General features: G+C 37.9%; 1 protein-coding gene across 1 annotated transcript in view; it reads left to right on the top strand.

Moving 5' to 3' along the window:
* Nucleotides 1–20,129, top strand: part of LOC129561600 (UDP-glucuronosyltransferase 2C1-like) — a 39,496-nt gene that overhangs the window by 5,054 nt on the left and 14,313 nt on the right. The window contains exons 2-3 of the mRNA XM_055434334.2: nt 4,957–5,105; nt 10,513–10,644. Coding sequence (XP_055290309.2) covers nt 4,957–5,105; nt 10,513–10,644 — 281 coding nt within the window. The remainder of the gene's footprint in view (nt 1–4,956; nt 5,106–10,512; nt 10,645–20,129) is intronic.

Genomic DNA, 20,129 nt, shown 5'->3' with positions numbered 1-20,129 from the left:
TACATCATATCCCCTGGACTTACTTATTTTATAAGTGAAAGCTTGCACCCTTTCACCACCTTCACCTACCTATTGTACCCACTTTCCAATCCTGGCATTTGGCAACCATCAATCTGTTCTCAGCTTCTATGAGTTCATTTTCTTTTTTGTTTTGTGTTTTTTGTTTTTTTTTAATATTCCACATTTAAGTGATTTCACATAGTTTTTGTCTTTACCTCTCTGACTTCTCTTACCATGATATCCTCAAGTTCCATCCATATTGAGGCAAATGACAGGTTGTCTTTTTTTTCTCATGCCTTAATACTATTTCATGGTATATATAATCATATTTTCTTTATCCATTCACCCATTGAAAAACATTTAGAATGTTTCCATATTTTGGCTACCGTAAACAATGTTACAGCACTGCAGTGAACATGGGAGGTGGTAGTAGTTTTATCATTTTATTTTTTGATGGACCTGCATACTGTTTTCCAGAGTTTTGCACCAGTTTATGTTCCTATCAACAGTGCACCAGGGCTCCTTTCTCTCCATATCCTCACCAGCGTTTGTTATCTTCTGTCTTTTCATGATAGCCATATTAACAGGCACGAGGTGATATCTCATTGTGGCTTTAATTTGCATTTCCCTGATTAGCAATGGGGAGCACCCATTTATGTACTTGTTAGCCATTTGAATATCTTCTTTGGAAAAATGTCTGTTCAGGTCCTTTGCTCATTTTTACTGGAGAAGGGCATGGCAACCCACTCCAGTATTCTTGCCTAGAGAATCCCATGGACAGAGCAACCTGGTGGGCTACAGTCCATGGGATCACAAAGAGTCAGAAACGACTGAAGTGACTTAGCATGAATGCACGCATGCTCATTTTTACATTAAATTATTTGTTTTTTATTTTTGTACTGAGTTGTATGAGTTCTTCAGACATTTTGAATGGCAATCCTGTATCAGATATATGGTTTGAAAATATTGTCCTTAACTTGACAGGTTGCCTTTCCATTTTGCTGATCATTTATTTTTCTGTTCATAGTCTTTCTAGTTTGAAGTAGTCCCATTTGTTTATTTTTAATTTTGTTGCTTATGCTTTTGATATCATGTTTAAAAATTCACTGCCAAGACTCATATCAAGAAAAGTTTCTGCCATGTTTTCTTCTAGGAACTCCATGGTTTCAGATCTTACACTGAAATCTTTAGTCCATTTCCAGTTAATTTTGTAGTGGAGTAAGATTGGAGTTTAGTTTCATTCTTTTCATTTGGATATCCTTTTTCTTTTTTTTCCAGTAAGGATTATTTAAAAGATGATCTTTTCTCATTGAATATTTTTGGCTCCCTTGTGAAATATTAGTTGATCATATATGTATGGGTTTATTCTGTGGCTTTTGATTCTGTTTCACTGGTTCGTGTGCCTGTTTTTATGCCTATACCATATGGCTGTGATCACTATAGCTTACAATATTGCCTAAATCAGAAATGCTATGATGCAGGTTGCTTTGGCTTTTAAGAGTCAGTTTTAGTTTTATATACATTTTAAAGTTGCTTTTTTTTTTTTTTTACTATTTTGGACAGAAATATCTCTAATAATGTGTCATTACTAAAAGATTAGTTTATTACTAAATTTAAAAATTTTCCTTTATAGTTGTAATCTTTTGTTTTACATAGATCTTTTTATTTTCCTTATTTTCAGCACATTCTACATTTACTATAAGAAGTCATTTCTTCAACAATTCAGAAACAATATGAGTGTTTCTAATGAAGTATGCTGTCCAGGAATATGCTGTGTGTTCAACAAGGCATAAGACCTAATCCAGGTGGACATGTAACACTGAGACAGTTTCTAGGCATTTTGTGACAGAAACAGGTGTTTATTTCTCTAGACTTGACCCTAAAAATAGGCAGAAACTGTTGCACCCATCACTCACCTATATCCAAAGTACAAGGTACAAAAGGCAAAACTGAGAAAAGGTCATTGGTAGTTCATCCTGGTGACATTTTCTGAACCATGGTTTAAGAGGTGACTGACCTACTGTTGGATCTAAGATTTTTGTTTACTCCTAGTTCCAGCAGTTTGATACTCAGCTTGCTGCTGCTGCTGCTAAGTCACTTCAGTCGTGTCCTACTCTGTGTGACCCCATGGACAGAAGCCCACCAGGCTCCCCCATCACTGGGATTCTCCAGGCAAGAACACTGGAGTGGGTTGCCATTTCCTTCTCCAATGCATGAAAGTGAAGTGAAGTCGCTCAGTTGTGTCCGACCCTTAGCGACCCCACAGACTGCAGCCTACCAGAATCCGCCATCCATGGGATTTTCTAGGCAAGAGTACTGGAGTGGCTTGCCATTGCCTTCTCTGGATATTCAGTTTAGGAACATATTTTAGTGTGAAGTTAGTGATAGGACATAACTCTTGTCTCTGATTCTTTCCTAGCTCTTGGCACCTGAAATATTCTTTGGGGAATATATCAATAATATAAAAAAAAAAAAAGAATAAAGTCATAAAATAGAAGGAAAACATTTCTTTTACTTATACATTTAAAAACACTATTCGCTATAGAGTGCCATTCAGGATCAATTTATAATCTCTATTATATAATGAATTCCAAGTATATTTTTCAAATTAAAAATATAACATAATTTATATAATTATTAACTTTATTATGTACAAATATGTTCTAATAATTGATGAGGAAACAGGTAAGATGACATTTGCTTCAAAATATTTTGAGGAACTAGAAACAGTTTTGGAGGAAAAAGAATGTTAAAATAATACTATTAGGTTAGATACAAAAATAGTCAATGTCTAATAAGGCAATAAAATCATAATTTAGGAGATGACTTTTTCTACTAAATAGATATATGCAAGTTAACATTTAACTTCACAGTATCTAAAACAAAAATCTGCAGTAAATCACTGACAAATACCAATATAGAACATAGATACATTTTTCAAAAGATATAAATAATCTTTGAATTGCCAAGTATCCAACAAATGCAACATCATAATACAAAAGGTGGTATTGCTTTGGAACTTTGGGAAATGGTTTTCCAAATTTGAGATATTGGCTCACAATCTTTATTCAGATAGATTATAGTTTTTGTACAATATTGTCTTCCTTTCAATAAGATGCTTGAAGCACATTAGATTAATAACAAAAGAGTGCAGATTTTAACTAAAAAAGATATTATTTGGATAACAAAAGAAGGCGAATCAATGATATGACCCCATAATTCTACTCATAGGCTTATAACAAAGAAAAATGAATGCATTTATCCACACAAACCACATACCTTAATGCTCATAACCACATTATTCATAGAGCCAAATATGAAAACAACACGAATATTCAACAATTACTGAATGGATAAAAAAATGAAGTATATCTGTACTAAAGTATTATTCAGAAATAAAAATATCTTGAAGTACTGATACATATGACCTTAGGAATCAATCTTGAAAACTTGATAAATAAAAGAAGGTAGCATAAAAGACCACATGGTGTATTTAAAAGGAAGAATTGTATGGTGTAAATTGTATGTCAATAAAATTGTCATTAAAAGAGCAGAGGAGTAAAGCATTTCAGAAAGAAAATAAGATTATACCCATAGTTGACAGCTAAGGCTCTAATATGAGGTCTATGCCGCTAACTCACTTCTGTCATGTTCGACTCTGTGCGACCACTTAGACGACAGCCCACCAGGCTCCCCTGTCCCTGGGATTCTCCAGGCAACAATACTGGAGTGGGTTTCCATTTCCTTCTCCAATGCATGAAAGTGAAAAGTGAAAGTGAAGTCACTCAGTCGTGTCCAACTCATTGCGACCCCATGGGCTGGAGCCTACCAGGTTCCTCCGTCCATGGGATTTTCCAGGCAAGAGTACTGGAGTGGGTTGCCATTTCCTTATACTAGGTCTGAAACTTAAATTTAAATACCTTGGACGTTACCAGAATCAGACCCCTAAATTACTGAGATTTGCTTGTGATCTCAAGCAGATAGGTTTCCCTGGCAATTGAAAAATCCCTCGTATTTTCTAATCAAAACTTCAGCACTCTTAGAATATCAAGGAAAATATTTTTAAAAAAATCATGTGGTGAGAGTCCAGATAGCTATAGTTTCTTTTTATTGGTAATGTGGAGTACATTTTTCAAAATAACATTGACACTCTGAAAAAGGTTCCTTATACCACAGTAATTATATAAGTTCAGAAATGAAACACTTGCTCCAAACTAAGGAACGTGATATAATTGAGAGTCACTAATTTGAGCTGCTATTATGTTAATATTCACATGCTTTCCATTTCTTTTGAAAGGGGACACGTTTGTCAGCAAGTAGGTCAAAATAGCGAATATTTTGCCACCAGATCATGATTCAGTGCTCTATCTTCACCAAAGAGGACAAAGTTTTGTGAACTAATTTTGTGTGGCAAAGGAGATAATCACTTTAGGATTTTTATTATAAGATTTCCGTTCTGGATAGGATGTACTTAGTAGTAAAAGGACATTTCCAATACCAGAAAAGAAAACAATGGTTCAGTTTTAAAAGCTGCTTATTTTAAAAGCTATCAGAGGCTTTTGGAGCAATAAGGATGAGATGAATTGGAACTCCAGAAGAGGAGGAGACTGTACCACAGTAGGCTGAGGATCACTGGCTGAGTTTCTTGTTCATTGCTGAGAGCACCTGCTGATTCTGAGCTTGGAGTAGGGCTCAGGTGTAGCTCAAGCTGAAAGATTCTGTTGGTAGAGATAAAGCAGAAGGTCTTCAGTTATTCCATACTTAATTCTGTGTTTGTTTCTTCACAGTCTCAGTATTTTGTACTCATGGAGGGGAAAAATGCCTATTGATTTCTCTTGTGTTGCATAGAACTAATATTGGTTCTTTAAAGATTTTTCATAGGAAATTTGATGGTAAAACATGTCCCACCTAGCATATCAAATGATTTTTCCTCTATCATCTTTCGATTTTGTTCAGGAAAATCTACCAAATTATGTGAGATTATGGGAAAAGCTGAAATGTGGTTGATTCGAACTAACTGGGATTTTGACTTTCCTCACCCTTATTTACCTAACTTTGAATTTGTTGGAGGACTGCACTGCAAGCCTGCAAAACCCTTGCCTAAGGTAATAAAATGTGTTTTTTTTTGCCTCTCTCAGTATTTACCTCCCAGAATGGTTTGTAGTTTATTATTTCTAATATTTTATATTCAAACTGAAAACCTAGACACAAGAATTAACGGGACTTATCCACATTAGTTGACTCACTGGAAAAGACTCTGATGCTGGGAGGGATTGGGGGCAGGAGGAGAAGGGGACGGCAGAGAATGAGATGGCTGAATGGCATCACTGACTCGATGGACATGAGTTTGAGTGAACTCCAGGAGTTGGTGATGGATAGGGAGGCCTGGCGTGCTGTGATTCATGGAGTCACAAAGAGTCGGACACGACTGAGCGACTGAACTGAACTGAACTGCTCCACATTAGATTTTTAAGCTACCATATTTTCTACATTATCATAGTAATCATTACTGATGCTAATCAAATAGGCCAGATGTTTAGCTAAAATAAAATTCCCAGCCCCTGAATTTAGTGAAATTGTCCAGTGTTCTCCGGGCAATGAGTATGAGCTGAATTGTCAGATGCACTTACTCCAGAGTTCTCTTTCCCTTTGTGATGTGAATGGCATGTGTCAATCTGAATCCTGATTAAAAATACGTGGAATAATAGATGGATATATGGCAAAAGAAAGAAGCTGTTGCTTTAAAACACTAAGATTCTTGAGCCTTTTATTTACATATTTATTTTTGGCCATGCTGCTGCAGCATGTGGGATCTTAGTTCTCTGACAAAGATTGCACAGGTGTCCCCTGCCTTGGAAAGCAGTCTTCATCATCCCTGGTGGCTCAGAAGGTAAAGAACCCACCTGGATTGGAGGAGACCTGGGTTCGATCCCTGGGTAGGGAAGATCCCCTGGAGGAGGGCATGGCAACCCATCCCAGTATTCTTGCCTGGAAAATCCCCATGGATTAGAGGAGCCTGGTGGGCTACAGTTCATGGGGTCGCAAAGAATCAGACATGACTTAGCAGCTAAGCACAGTACAAGTACTCTTCACCTCAAATTTAATATCAATGACAGATCAATGTATAAGTTTTAAGGAATAATGTCATACAGCTTACCACTTCATATATTTTGGTTATTGAATTATTTGGAATGGATATGATTTAAATGAGCTGAGATGGAATGGGCTAAGAAATAGGCACAATAGTTTCAGAAAGACTTTATAGAAATCCAAACTGCAATATGATAATAATTTTGAGCATAAGTGGAAAGATCTGGTGAATATTTACAAAGAAAGTCAGTAAAATTTTCAGATAGGCTAGAGGTGGCAGTTAAGAGTGACAGTTTCAGAATTAATCTTTAGGTTTTTATTTCTTGTATATGTTATACCTTTATATTTACTATTTTGTATGGAAATTTAGTAAAGAATATTGTCATTTATTAATTGAAGGAGAAAGGAGCAATTTTGAGGGAAAACAGTCAATTCATGTTTGTATATGCTGAATGAGGTACAATGCAGAATCTAGCAAGCAGCTATTAAACACACTGTTTTAATCACAGGAGACAAGTATTTATGAAATTTTTTACATTAATAAACTATTTTTAGAGACATTTACATTCACAGCAAAATCTTAAAGCAAAATGTTCAATATTTTGAAAAGATAGATGATGTTGGATATCCATTCTACATTGTCATAAGCCATTTTTCCAGCTCAGAAAGTAATCCTTCAAGTATTCTGAGTTGTTTTTCTTCCCATAATTTTTAATAAAAGATCTATGCCTTGTAAATATTCAGTTCTAAAATTCTAGAAATCAAATGTTGGAATAGTGTGAGGCTTGCTTATAAACATATTAGATATATTTAATAGCTCAAAAATATGAAGTCTTCTCTTCAGTTCAGTTCAGTTCAGTTCAGTCGCTCAGTCGTGTCCGACTCTCCGCGACCCCATGAATCACAGCACGCCAGGCCTCCCTGTCCATCACCAACTCCCGGAGTTCACTCAAACTCATGTCCACAGAGTCGGTGATGCCATCCAGCCATCTCATTCTCCGTCGTCCCCTTCTCCTCCCGCCCCCAACCTTTCCCAGCATCAGAGTCTTTTCCAGTGAGTCAACTCTTCGCATGAGGTGGCCAAAGTATTGCAGTTTCAGCTTTAGCATCAGTCCCTCCAATGAACATCCAGGATTGATCTCCTCTAGAATGGACTGGTTGGATCTCCTTGCAGTATAAGGGACTCTCAAGAGTCTTCTCCAACACCACAGTTCAAAAGCATCGATTCTTCGGCGGTCAGCCTTCTTCACAGTCCAACTCTCACATCCATACATGACCACGGGAAAAACCATTGCCTTGACTAGACGGACCTTGGTTGGCAAAGTAATGTCTCTGCTTTTTAATATACTATCAAGGTTGGTCATAACTTTCCTTCCAAGGAGCAAGCGTCTTTTAATTTCATGGCTGCAATCAACATCTGCAGTGATTTTGGAGCCCAAAAAAACAAAGTCTGACACTGTTTCCACTGTTTTTCCATCTATTTCCCATGAAGTGATGGGACCAGATGCCATGATCTTAGTTTTCTGAATGTTGAGCTTCAAGCAAACCTTTTCACTCTCCTCTTTCACTTTCATCAAGAGGCTTTTGAGTTCCTCTTCACTTTCTGCCATAAGGGTAGTGTCATCTGCATATCTGAGGTTATTGATATTTCTCCCGGCAATCTTGATTCCAGCTTGTGCTTCTTCCAGCCCAGCGTTCCTCATGATGTACTCTGCATATAAGTTAAATAAGCAAGGTGACAATATACAACCTTGACGTACACCTTTTCCTATTTGGAACCAGTCCGTTGTTCCATGTCCAGTTCTAACAGTTGCTTCCTGACCTGCATACAGGTTTCTCAAGAGGCAGGTCAGGTGGTCTGGGATTCCCATCTCTTTCAGAATGTTCCACAGTTTATTGTGATCGACACAGTCAAAGGCTTTGGCATAGTCAATAAAGCAGAAATAGATGTTTTTCTGAAACTCTCTTGCTTTCTCCATGATCCAGCGGATGTTGGCAATTTGATCTCTGGTGCCTCTGCCTTTTCTAAAACCTGCTTGAACATCTGGGAGTTCACGGTTTACATACTGCTGAAGCCTGGCTTGGAGAATTTTGAGCATGACTTTACTAGCGTGTGAGATGAGTGCAATTGTGCGGTAGTTTGAGCATTCTTTGGCATTGCCTTTCTTTGGGATTGGAATGAAGACTGACCTCTTCCAGTCCTGTGGCCACTGCTGAGTTTTCCAAATCTGCTGGCATATTGAGTGCAGCACTTTCACAGCATCATCTTTCAAGACTTGAAATAGCTCAACTGGAATTCCATCACCTCCACTAGCTTTGTTCGTAGTGATGCTTTCTAAGGCCCACTTGACTTCACATTCCAAGATGTCTGGCTCTAGGTCAGTGATCACGTTATCGTGACTATCTTGGTCGTGAAGATCTTTTTTGTACAGTTCTTATATGTATGTGTTATGTTTAATGTGTATGTATATGTATGTGTAACGTGTGTATTTAACTATTTATCAACAATGTGGTATCAAGGATCAATCTGTTATTTTTTGCTGGGTGTCCAGAAAGCGTAAGAGCTTTGTAGATTTTCCAGTGAATCTTATCTCCCCATCTCCACTCACCAGCAAACACTAGGGCCCTGGGGACACTACAAAAGCACAATCACGTCTCTGCAGTCACATAATGACACACTCTCCACACATATGAAAAAAAAAAATTCCTAAACCTATGATGTCAGTAGGATTCTTCAATGTAGCAAGCATTTTCATAACATTGAATTATTTGAATAATTTGTATTGCTAATGTTGGTTCCCTCATGTGACGAGTTGACTCACTGGAAAAGAGTCTGATGCTAGGAGAGATTGGGGGTGGGAGGAGACAGGGACGACCGAGAATGAGATGGCTGGATGGCATCACCGACTTGATGGACATGAGTTTGAGTGAACTCCGGGAGTTGGTGATGGACAGGGAGGCCTGGCGTGCTGTGATTCATGGGGTTGCAAAGAGTCGGACATAACTGAGCGACTGAACTGAACTGAATGTTGGTTCAGTAACATCCCTAATTACAAAAATTAGACAACGACAGATGCTAAATCAAGATGTTATATACAGCTACAAGAGTCTATGCAAATGTGCAAAGTAAGGCATAAAGAGGGTGAAGAGTAAAGTAATCATGAGGTTTGAGGCTCTAATAGAAAGGAATATGATGGAAAAGCTGGTGAAACTTGAACCTTTTCATGAACAGCAACAACTTTTGTGGGCTGTTTCAGAGTTAGTGCATGTACAGTGGTAAATGATGAGTAGGCCAATGACTATATTCAGTTCTCTTTATTACCTTTTAGCACCCTCTCCACAATGCTCCAAATGAATAACACTTGATTCTTAAGTAGTTCTGGTGCTTCACCTCATATTTAGCCATGGATGTTATAAGATTTATCTTTCATTTTCTACTGAAGCACAGTCAATATAATGACATACTTTTGGTACAGTTACTTTGTTCTGTTTTCTAAATTTCAGTTTTGTTTTATATTGCCTATTTTTTCTCTTGGCAGAAGGTTCCACAGCACATTTAGAAATGAGGTAGCTATATAACTTCCTGACTGGACAAGTAGTGCAGAAGTTCTTATAATGCATACTCTGAGAATGACAGTAATATAATAGACACATATAGCATCATATTCAAAGTAAAATGGCAAATTTAATCGTGCTGAAGTAACTTAGAAATTTGGCTGTAACACCTACAGCTGTGTGAAAGTGAAAGTCACTCAGTTGTGTCTCTTTGGGACCCCGCAGACTGTAGCCTGCCAAACTCCTCTGTCCATGGAATTCTCCAGGCCAGAATACTGTAGTAAGTAACTGTTACCTTCTCCAGAGGATCTTACCAACCCAGGGAACAAACCCAGCCCTCCCTCATTGCAGGCAGATTCTTTACAGTCTGAGCCACCAGGGAAGCCCAAGAATACAGGAGTGGGTAGCCTATCCCTTCTCCAGTATATCTTCCCACCTACGAGTGGAATTGGGGTCTCCTGCAATAGAGGTGGATTCTTTACCAGCTGAACTACCAGGGAAGCTCCATAGCCTTGGGAAAATTACTTAACCTTTCTGAGATAGCTTTCTCAACTGCAAATATATACATATTACTTTAGTTACCATGTATCAGAGTCAAATGATACAAGTAAAGACCTCAGCAATGGCAAAAGATACATATAGTCAATAATTTGTAAAGACATACACACACACATCTCTAATGTGCTAAAAGGGAGCCTCCAATTTAAATCATTTTTAACTTACCTATTAACCAATGATTTCTGGTCATATTCTGTACTCTGAAATGGTTAGCGTGAAAAAATAGAATCATTCTTAGTTCAGGCACATTGAGAAAAGTGTGTGACTCATAACTAAACTCTCACATAACAAAGATTGTTTTCTTCACAGGAGTTTGAAGAGTTTGTTCAAAGTTCTGGAAAAAATGGAGTCGTGGTGTTTACTCTGGGATCAATGGTCAAAAACCTCACAGAAGAAAAGTCTAAAATGATTGCCTCAGCCCTTGCCCAGATTCCACAGAAGGTCAGATATTTATATTTTCTTGAGGGAGGGGCAGCTATTTTAGAATCTAGGAAAAACTCTTTAATTAAAAAGTGTGCTTTAAAATATAGAAGTTATTGGTACTGTTATTGTCTACTTAACCGAGATATAAAAAAGTATTAACTGTGAAAACAACATATGTAATTGATATCCTGTCATTGCTAACAGGAACACATATTGCAGACTTTTCTTTAAACAGTGAGCTAATACTGAATCATTCACTACTGTTAATCAGTAAGCTTTGTGCCTAGATTTTAAACCTTCCATGTAATCTAACATTGTTTTGTTGGTTGTGTTGTTTTGTTTTAATATGAGGCACATACACAAGTTACAACTGCCATGATTGAGAATAAAAGAATACTTATTTTAAATATTTTTGAATATTTATTTTAGATATTTTAAAGACTATAATATTTTAAATTATAGTCTTGATTCACAGGATGCCTAGGGACTATATTTCCTTATAATTAATGGATTTGGATCAATCAGGCCCAGGTTGAGCCTTGAAGTAACAGCGTAGATTCTTGGAATACTCTTAAACAATGATTCTTCTATTTAAATAATTGAAAACTTTAATAATATTAATACAATAAAGATGTATGTAGTTCACTCTTGATGTTACCCTAAATTATAATTTTTATTGATACTATTCTAGGTTATAAATAATATTCTTCTTAAACTCCCGAAGACATTTTTCCCCCTAACTTTAGTTAAAACAGAGAATTACCTGTAATGTTAAGTTACAAATGTTCACAATAATTATTGTATTCATAGCCAAATTACTTTCAAAACTTGTTTTGTGGAAGCAGTACCTTTTAAATATTTAATGTGAGAAAGTATCTTCTTAAGAATATAAAACTGTATTAAAATATATAATGCTTAGGGGTTAAACCAGGGCAGAATCTGAAGCACCAAGACATCTGTCTCTGCATAAACAAAATTGTTCCAGCAAAAGCTATCTGAAGTAATGATATTTGATCTCTGGACTCTGAATACTTGCAACTCACAGTGGAAAGGCTGGGTGGAAATTGTGGTTTATTTCAGTCAATTTCAGGTCTTTAGAATATCAGCAACTTGAAAGTCTCCAGCCTCACAGTAGCCTACATGCCTGTATGTGATTTGTGGCACCATGAGAGGCAATAGAGACTTTAACCTCCAAATACTGTGTGTCTAATTTCTGACTACTGCCTGTGATAATTGAAGTGAGGCACAAAAGTTGACCACAGTCATTTTAACCTTCATTAGAAGATGCAATTTCCAGGAACTTTAAAGGATAAGGATATTTATTATTATTATTATTATTTTTTATACAAGGGGAATGGGTCCTAGGCTTCATATTCACATTCTGAAGGAAGGAGTATCAAAGAATTGGGATATATTTTACTTTATTTTTCAGTTTTAATACTATTTTATTGAAATTTAGTTGATTTGCAGTGTTAATTTCTGTTGTACAGAAAAGTGATTCACTATATATATATATATATATATATATACATATATACATTCTTTTTAAATATTTCTTTTTATTGGAGGCTAATTATTTAAGAATATTATATTGGTTGGTTTTGCCGTACATTGACATGAATCTTCCCCGGGTGTAGATATGTTTCCCATCTTGAACCCCCCTCCCACCTCCCTCCCCATCCCATCCCTCAGGTTCATCCCAGTACACCAGCCCCAAGCATCCTGTATCATGCATCGAACCTGGACTGGCGATTCGTTTCACATATGATAATATACATGTTTCAATGCCCTTCTCCCAAATCATCCCACCCTCGCCCTCTCCCACAGAGTCCAAAAGACTGTTCTATACATCTGTGTCTATTTTACTGTCTTGTACACAGAGTTATCATTATCATCTTTCTACATTCCATATATATGCGTTAGTATGCTGTATTGGTGTTTTTCTTTCTGGCTTACTTCACTCTGTATAATGGGCTCCAGTTTCATCCACCTCATTATAACTGATTCAAATGTATTCTTTTTAATGGCTGAATAATACTCCATTGTGTATATGTACCAAAGCTTTCTTATCCATTCGTCTGCAGATGGACGTCTAGGTTGCTTCCATGTCCTGGCTATTATAAACAGTGCTACAGTGAACACTGGAGTACATGTGCTTCTTTCAATTCTGGTTTCCTCGGTGTGTATGCCCAGGAGTGTGATTGCTGAATCATATGGCAGTTCTATTCCCAGTTTTTTAAGGAATCTCCACACTGTTCTCCACAGTGGCTGTACTAGTTTGCATTCCCACCAACAGTGTAACAGGGTTCCCTTTTCTCCACACCCTCTCCAGCATTTATTGTATGTAGACTTTTGGATAGCAGCCGTTCTGGCTGGTGTGAAATGGTATCTCATTGTGGTTTTGATTTGCATTTCTCTGATTATGAGGGATGTTGAGCATCTTTTCATGTGTTTGTTAACCATCTGTATGTCTTCTTTGGAGAAATGTCATTCTTTGGCCCATTTTTTGACTGGGTCGTTTATTTTTCTGTAATTGAGCTGCAGGAGCTGCTTGTATATTTTGGAGATTAATTCTTTGTCAGTTGTTTCATTTGCTATTATTTTCTCCCTTTCTGAAGGCTGTCTTTTCACCTTGCTTATAGTTTCCTTTGCTGTGCAGAAGTTTTTAATTTTAATTAGGTCCCATTTGTTTATTTTTGCTTCTATTTCCAATATTCTGGGAGGTGAGTCATGGAGGATCCTGCTGTGATTTATGTCAGAGAGTGTTTTGCCTATGTTCTCCTCTAGGAGTTTTATAGTTTCTGGTCTTACATTTAGATCTTTAATACATTTTGAGTTTGTGTGTGGTGTTAGGAACTGTTCTAGTTTCATTCTTTTACAAGTGGCTAACCAGTTTTCCCAGCACCACTTGTTAAAGAGACTGTCTTTTCTCCATTTTATCTTCTTGCCTCCTTTGTCAAAGATAAGGTGTCCATAGGTGCGTAGGTTTATCTCTGGGCTTTCTATTTTGTTCCATTGATCTATATTTCTGTCTTTATGCCAGTACCATACTGTCTTGATGACTGTGGCTTTGTAGTAGAGCCTGAAGTCTGGAAGGTTGATTCCCCCAGTTCCATTCTTCTTCCTCAAGATTGCTTTGGCTATTCGAGGTTTTTTGTATTTCCATACAAATTGTGAGATTATTTGTTCTAGTTCTGTGAAAAATATCGTTGGTAGCTTGATAGGGATTGCATTGAATGTATAAATTACTTTGGGTAGTATACTCATTTTCACAATATTTATTCTTCCAATCCACGAACACGGTATAATTCTCCATCTATTAATGTCCTCTTTGATTACTTTCACTAGTGTTTTATGGTTTTCTATGTACAAGTCTTTTGTTTCCTTAGGTAGATATATTCCTAAGTATTTAATTCTTTTCGTTGCAACAGTGAATGGAATAGTTTCCTTAATTTCTCTTTCTATTTTCTCATTATTAGTGTATAGGAATGCAAGGGATTTCTGTGTGTTGATTTTATATCCTGCAACTTTACTGTATTCATTGATTAGCTCTAGTGGTTTTCTGGTAGAGTCTTTAGGGTTTTCTGTGTAGAGGATCATGGCATCAGCAAACAGTGAAAGTTTTACTTCTTCTTTTCCAATTTGGATTCCTTTTATGTCTTTTTCTGCTCTGATTGCTGTGGCCAAAATTCCAGAACTATGTTGAACAATAGTGGTGAGAGTGGACACCCTTGTCTTGTTCCTGACTTTAGGGGAAATGCTTTCAGTTTTTCACCATTGAGGATAATGTTTGCTGTGGGTTTGTCATATATGGCTTTTATTATGTTGAGATATGTCCCTTCTATTCCCACTTTCTGGAGGGTTTTTATCATAAATGAATGTTCAATGTTGTTGAAGGCTTTCTCTGCATCTATTGAGATAATCATATGATTTTTATTTTTCAGTTAATGTGGTGTATTACATTGATTGATTTGCGGATATTGAAGAATCCTTGCATCCCTGGGATAAAGCCCACTTGGTCATGATGTATGATCTTCTTAATGTGTTGTTGGATTCTGATTGCTAGAATTTTGTTAAGGATTTTTGCATCTATGTTCATCCGTGATATTGGCCTGTAGTTTTCTTTTTTTGTGGGATCTTTACCAGGTTTGGGGATTAGGGTGATGGTGGCCTCATAGAATGAGTTAGGAAGTTTCCCTTCCTCTGCAATTTTCTGGAAGAGTTTGAGTAGAATAGATGTTAGCTCTACTCTAAATTTTTGGCAGAATTCAGCCGTGAAGCCATCTGGACCTGGGATTTTGTTTGCTGGAAGATTTCTGATTACAGCTTCTATTTCGGTGCTTGTGATGGGTCTATTAAGATTTTCTATTTCTTCCTGGTTCAGTTTTGGCAAGTTGTAGTTTTCTAAGAATATGTCTGTTTCTTCCAAGTTATCCATTTTATTGCCATATAATTGTTGATAGTATTCTCTAATAATCCTCTATATTTCTGTGTTGTCAGTTGTGATCTCTCCATTTTCATTTCTAATTTTATTGATTTGGTTCTTCTCCCTTTGTTTCTTGATGAGTCTGGCTAGTGGTTTGTCAATTTTATTTACCTTCTCAAAGAACCAGCTTTTGGCTTTGTTGATTTTGCTATGGTCTCTTTTGTTTCTTTTGCATTTATCTCTGCCCTAATTTTTACGATTTCTTTCTTTCTACTTACCCTGCGATTCTTCATTTCTTCCTTTTCTAGTTTCTTCAGATTTAGAGTTAGGTTATTTAGTTGACTTTTTTCTTGTTTCTTGAGGTGTGCCTGTATTGCTATGAACCTTCCCCTTAGCACTGCTTTTACAGTGTCCCAGAGGTTTTGGGTTGTTGTGTTTTCATTTTCATTCATTTCTATGCATAATTTGATTTCTCTTTTGATTTCTTCTATGATTTGTTCGTTATTCAGCAGAGTGTTGTTCAGCCTCCATATGTTGGCATTTTTAATAGTTTTTCTCCTGTAATTGAGATCTAATCTTACTGCATTGTGGTCAGAAAAGATACTTGGAATGATTTCAATTTTTTTGAATTTACCAAGACTAGATTTATGGCCCAGGATGTGATCTATCCTGGAAAAGGTTCCGTGTGCGCTTGAGAAAAAGGTGAAATTTATTGTTTTGGGGTGACAGGTCCTACAGAGATCTACTAGGTCTAACTGGTCTATTGTATCATTTAAAGTTTGTGTTTCCTTGTTAATTTTCTGTTTAGTTGATCTATCCATAGGTGTGAGTGGGGTATTAAAGTCTCCCACTATTATTGTATTGTTGCTAATTTCCCCTTTCATACTTGTTAGTAATTATCTTACATATTGCAGTGCTCCTATGTTGGGTGCATAAATATTTATAATTGTTATATCTTCTTCTTGGATTGAGCCTTTGATCATTATGTAGTTTCCTTCTTTGTCTCTTTTCACAGCCTTTGTTTTAAAGTCTATTTTATCTGATATGAGTATTGCTACTCCTGCTTTCTTTTGGTCTCTGTTTGCGTGGGATATCTTTTTCCAGCCCTTCACTTTCAGCCTGTATGTGTCCCTCGTTTTGAGGTGGGTCTCTTGTAGACAACACATATGGGGGTCTTGTTTTTGTATCCATTGAGCCAGCCTTTGTCTTTTGGTTGGGGCATTCAACCCATTTACATTTAAGGTGATTATTGATAAGTATGATCCTGTTGCCATTTTCTTTATTTCTTTGGGTTCGAGTTAATACATCCTATCTGTGTTTCCTGTCTAGAGAAGATCCTTTAGTATTTGTTGGAGAGCTGGTTTGGTGATGCTGAATTCTCTCAGCTTTTGCTTGTCTGTAAAGCTTTTGATTTCTCCTTCATATTTGAATGAGATCCTTGTTGGGTTTAGTAGTCTGGGATGTAGGTTACTTTCTTTCATCACTTTAAGTATGTCTTGCCATTCCCTCCTGGCTTGAAGAGTTTCTGTTGAAAGATCAGCTGTTATCCTTATGGAAATCCCCTTGTGTGTTATTTGTTGCTTTTCCCTTGCTGCTTTTAATATTTGTTCTTTGTGTTTGATCTTTGTTAATTTGATTAATATTTGTCTTGGAGTATTTCGCCTTTGGTTTATCCTGTTAGGGACTCTCTGGGTTTCTTGGACTTGGGTGATTATTTCCTTCCCCATTTTAGGGAAGTTTTCAACTATTATCTCCTCAAGTATTCTCTCATGGTCTTTCTTTTTGTCTTCTTCTTCTGGGATTCGTATGATTCGAATGTTGTGGCTTTTAACATTGTCCCAGAGGTCTCTAATATTGTCCTCATTTCTTTTAATTAGTTTTTCTTTTTCCTTCTCTGTTTATTTATTTCTACAATTCTATCTTCTAGCTCTCTTATCCTATCTTCTGCCTCCATTATTCTACTGTTTATTCCCTCCAGAGTGTTTCTGATCTCATCTATTGCATTATTCATTATATATTGACTCTTTTTTATTTCCTATAGATCCTTATTAAAACTTTCTTGCATCTTCTCAATTCTTTTCTCCACTTTATTTATCTGCAACTCCATTTTGCTTTCCAGATTTTGAATCATCTTCACTATTAAAATTAGAAATTCTTTATCGGGTAGATTCCGTATATCTTCCTCTTTTGTTTGTGTTGGTGGGCATTTATCCTGTTCCTTTACTTGCTGGGTATTTCTCTGCCTCTTCATCTTGCTTATATTGCTGTGCTTGGTATGGCCTTTCCTTCTTCTGACAGTTGGCGGAGTTCTCTTAATTATGTAGTTTCCTCGCTGTGTGTGGGGTTGGATGGGTGGCTTGTCAAGGTTCCCTGGCTAGGGAAGCTTGTGTCAATGTTCTGGTGGGTGGAGCTGGATTTCTTCTCTCTAGAGTGCAATAAAGTATCCAGTAATGGGTTTGAGATGTCAATGGGTTTGGAGTGGCTTTGGGCAGCGTGTATATTGAAGTTCAGGGCTATTCTCCTGTGTTGCTGGTGAATTTGCATGGTATGTCTTTCTCTGAAACTTGTTGACCCTTGGGTGGTGCCTGGTTTCAGTGTATGTATGGAGGCATTTGATGAGCTCCTATCAGTTAATGTTCTCTGGAACAGGAGATCCCTGGTCTTCTCAGGATTTGGAGTTATGCCTCTGCCTCTGGTTTTTGGTCTTATTCTTGCAGTAGGCTCAAGACTTCTCCATCTGTCACATCCAAGGTAGTTCTTTCTGTTCAAGCTCTTCTGTTTGCTGGTCTCTTCCATGTCTAATTCCCGCCCTGATACAAGGGGGCAGTGGTGGACATTTTTATAGATTCACCTGTTCAGACGTGCTGTGGGGAGGGAGGGACGCTGCTAGCAAATATCCCTGGTGTTTGTGGGGAGTGCGCGCAGTGTCTCGGCTACACTGGGATTGCCCCCGCTTGCAGCGTGTGTGCTTCCCCTGTTTATGCTGCTCAGGCTCTAGGTTGCTCTGTCGGGAACTGTCCACAGCCGGCGCTGGGTTGCATGCACTTCCCAGGTCTGAGCGGCTCAGGTTCAGGTCCTTGGGTCCTTCACAAAGGCACAGACTCGGTTGGGCCTGCATTTTGTGCCTTCCCCAGTCTGAGCAGCTTAGGTGACCAGGCATTTGGCCAGTGTGGTCACTGCGACTTATCACCTCCCCGGTCCCTGCCGCTCAGTTTTCTGTGCGTACAACCTCTGCACCTTCTCAGGAGAATGTTGACCAGCCCAATCCCAAGAAGTCTTGGTTAGCAAGGAAGCCTGCCTGCAGCTAGGTATGGGAAACCTCTCTGGGTCCGTGGTTCCCCCTTCCGGCGCTGGCTGCCCTCCCCTGCTTGTCCCGGTGGGAGATGGGGGATGGGCTGACCGCAGCCAGCTTGTTCTGCTCAGTCCTTTGTTCTGTGGGCTGGCAGAGTCTTAGGTTGGGGCTTTTTGCCTTTTCGCAGGCTTTTTGCCTTTTAGCTGCACGGTCTGCTTCACTATCTCCCATTAGCACCCTCAGATTGCCCTTGGGCCATTCAGACCCCAAGCCTATTTTTTAAATTTCCTGTTTTTGTCCACTTGGGAGCAAGTAATTGAATTAGGCCATCAAAAAACAACCTCACACAGTGGAATTTAGAAAGCTATGTGCAGGTCCATGAAAAGACAATGGTTCATAAAATATCTAGAAGGCCTACAGCTTTAATCTCAGCCTGTTTCCTGGCAAAGAAAAATGCTTGAACAGTCAAAAAACAAATATACAAAGCAAACCCTATCAAAGAAGCAAATCAGATTTCCAGAGTTAGAATCTTGTTTAAAAATACAATGTACACATCTCAACCAATATCATAAGACATAGAAAGTTAGATGAAAGTATAGCCCATCAAAGGAATGAAGGGGGAAATAAAAGGAATAAAATAAATTAAGAAAAACAATTTCTGAGGGACCTTAGATTTTGGAATTACTAGAAACAAATCCTTTAAAAACTCTGTCTTAAAGATGGACAAAGAAACAAAGGAAGACAATGATAAAGAGAAGAAAATGATACAGGGACAAAAGGAAATACTGGCAATGAGAAAGAAATTAATTTTTAAAGAATCAAAAAGAAATTGTAGAGTTAACAGTTACAATAACTAAAGTGAAAAATTCCCTGCAAGGGTTCTAAATTAGACATGAGGCAAAAGCATCAGCAAATGTTCAACTGAGTTCAGTTCAGTTGCTCAGTTCTGTCCTAATCTTTATGACCCCATGGACTGTCACACACCAGGTCTCCCTGTTCATCACCAACTCCCGGAGTTTACTCAAACTCATGTCCATCAAGTCGGTGATGCCATCCAGACATCTCATCTTCTGTCATCCCCTTCTCCTCCTGCCCTCAATCCCTCCCAGCATCAGAGTCTTTTCCACTGAGTCAACTCTTCGCATGAGGTGGCCAAAGTATTGGAGTTTCAGCTTCAGCATCAGTCTTTCCAATGAACACCCAGGACTGATCTCCTTTAGCATGAACTGGTTGGAACTCCTTGCTGTCCAAGGGACACTCAAGAGTCTTCTCCAAAACCACAGTTCAAAAACATCAATTCTTTGGCACTCAACTTTCTTTATAGTCCAACTCTAGTATCCATACATGACCACGGGAAAAACCATTGCCTTGACTAGACGGACCTTTGTTGGCAAAGTAATGTCTCTGCTTTTTAATATACTATCAAGGTTGGTCATAACTTTCGTTCCAAGGAGTAAGCATCTTAATTTCATGGCTGCAGTCACCACCTGCAGTGATTTTGGAGCCCCCCAAAATAAAGTCTGACACTGTTTCCACTGTTTCTCCATCTATTTCCCATGAAGTGATGGGACCGGATGCTAAGATCTTAGTTTTCTGAATATTGAGCTTTAAGCCAACTTTTTCACTCTCCTTTTTCACTTTCATCAAGCTCTTTAGTTCTTCTTCATTTTTTGCCATAAGGGTGGTGTCATCTGCCTATCTGAAGTTATTTATATTTCTCCCAGAAATCTTGATTCCAGCTTGTGCTTCATCCAGCCCAGCATTTCTCATGATGTACTCTGCGTA

Source organism: Moschus berezovskii, chromosome 5, assembly GCF_049115385.1.
Source record: "Moschus berezovskii isolate FMDL1 chromosome 5, NW_MosBer_1.0, whole genome shotgun sequence".
NCBI classification, from domain to species: domain Eukaryota; kingdom Metazoa; phylum Chordata; class Mammalia; order Artiodactyla; family Moschidae; genus Moschus; species Moschus berezovskii.
This window is presented reverse-complemented; position numbering and strand designations above follow the sequence as displayed.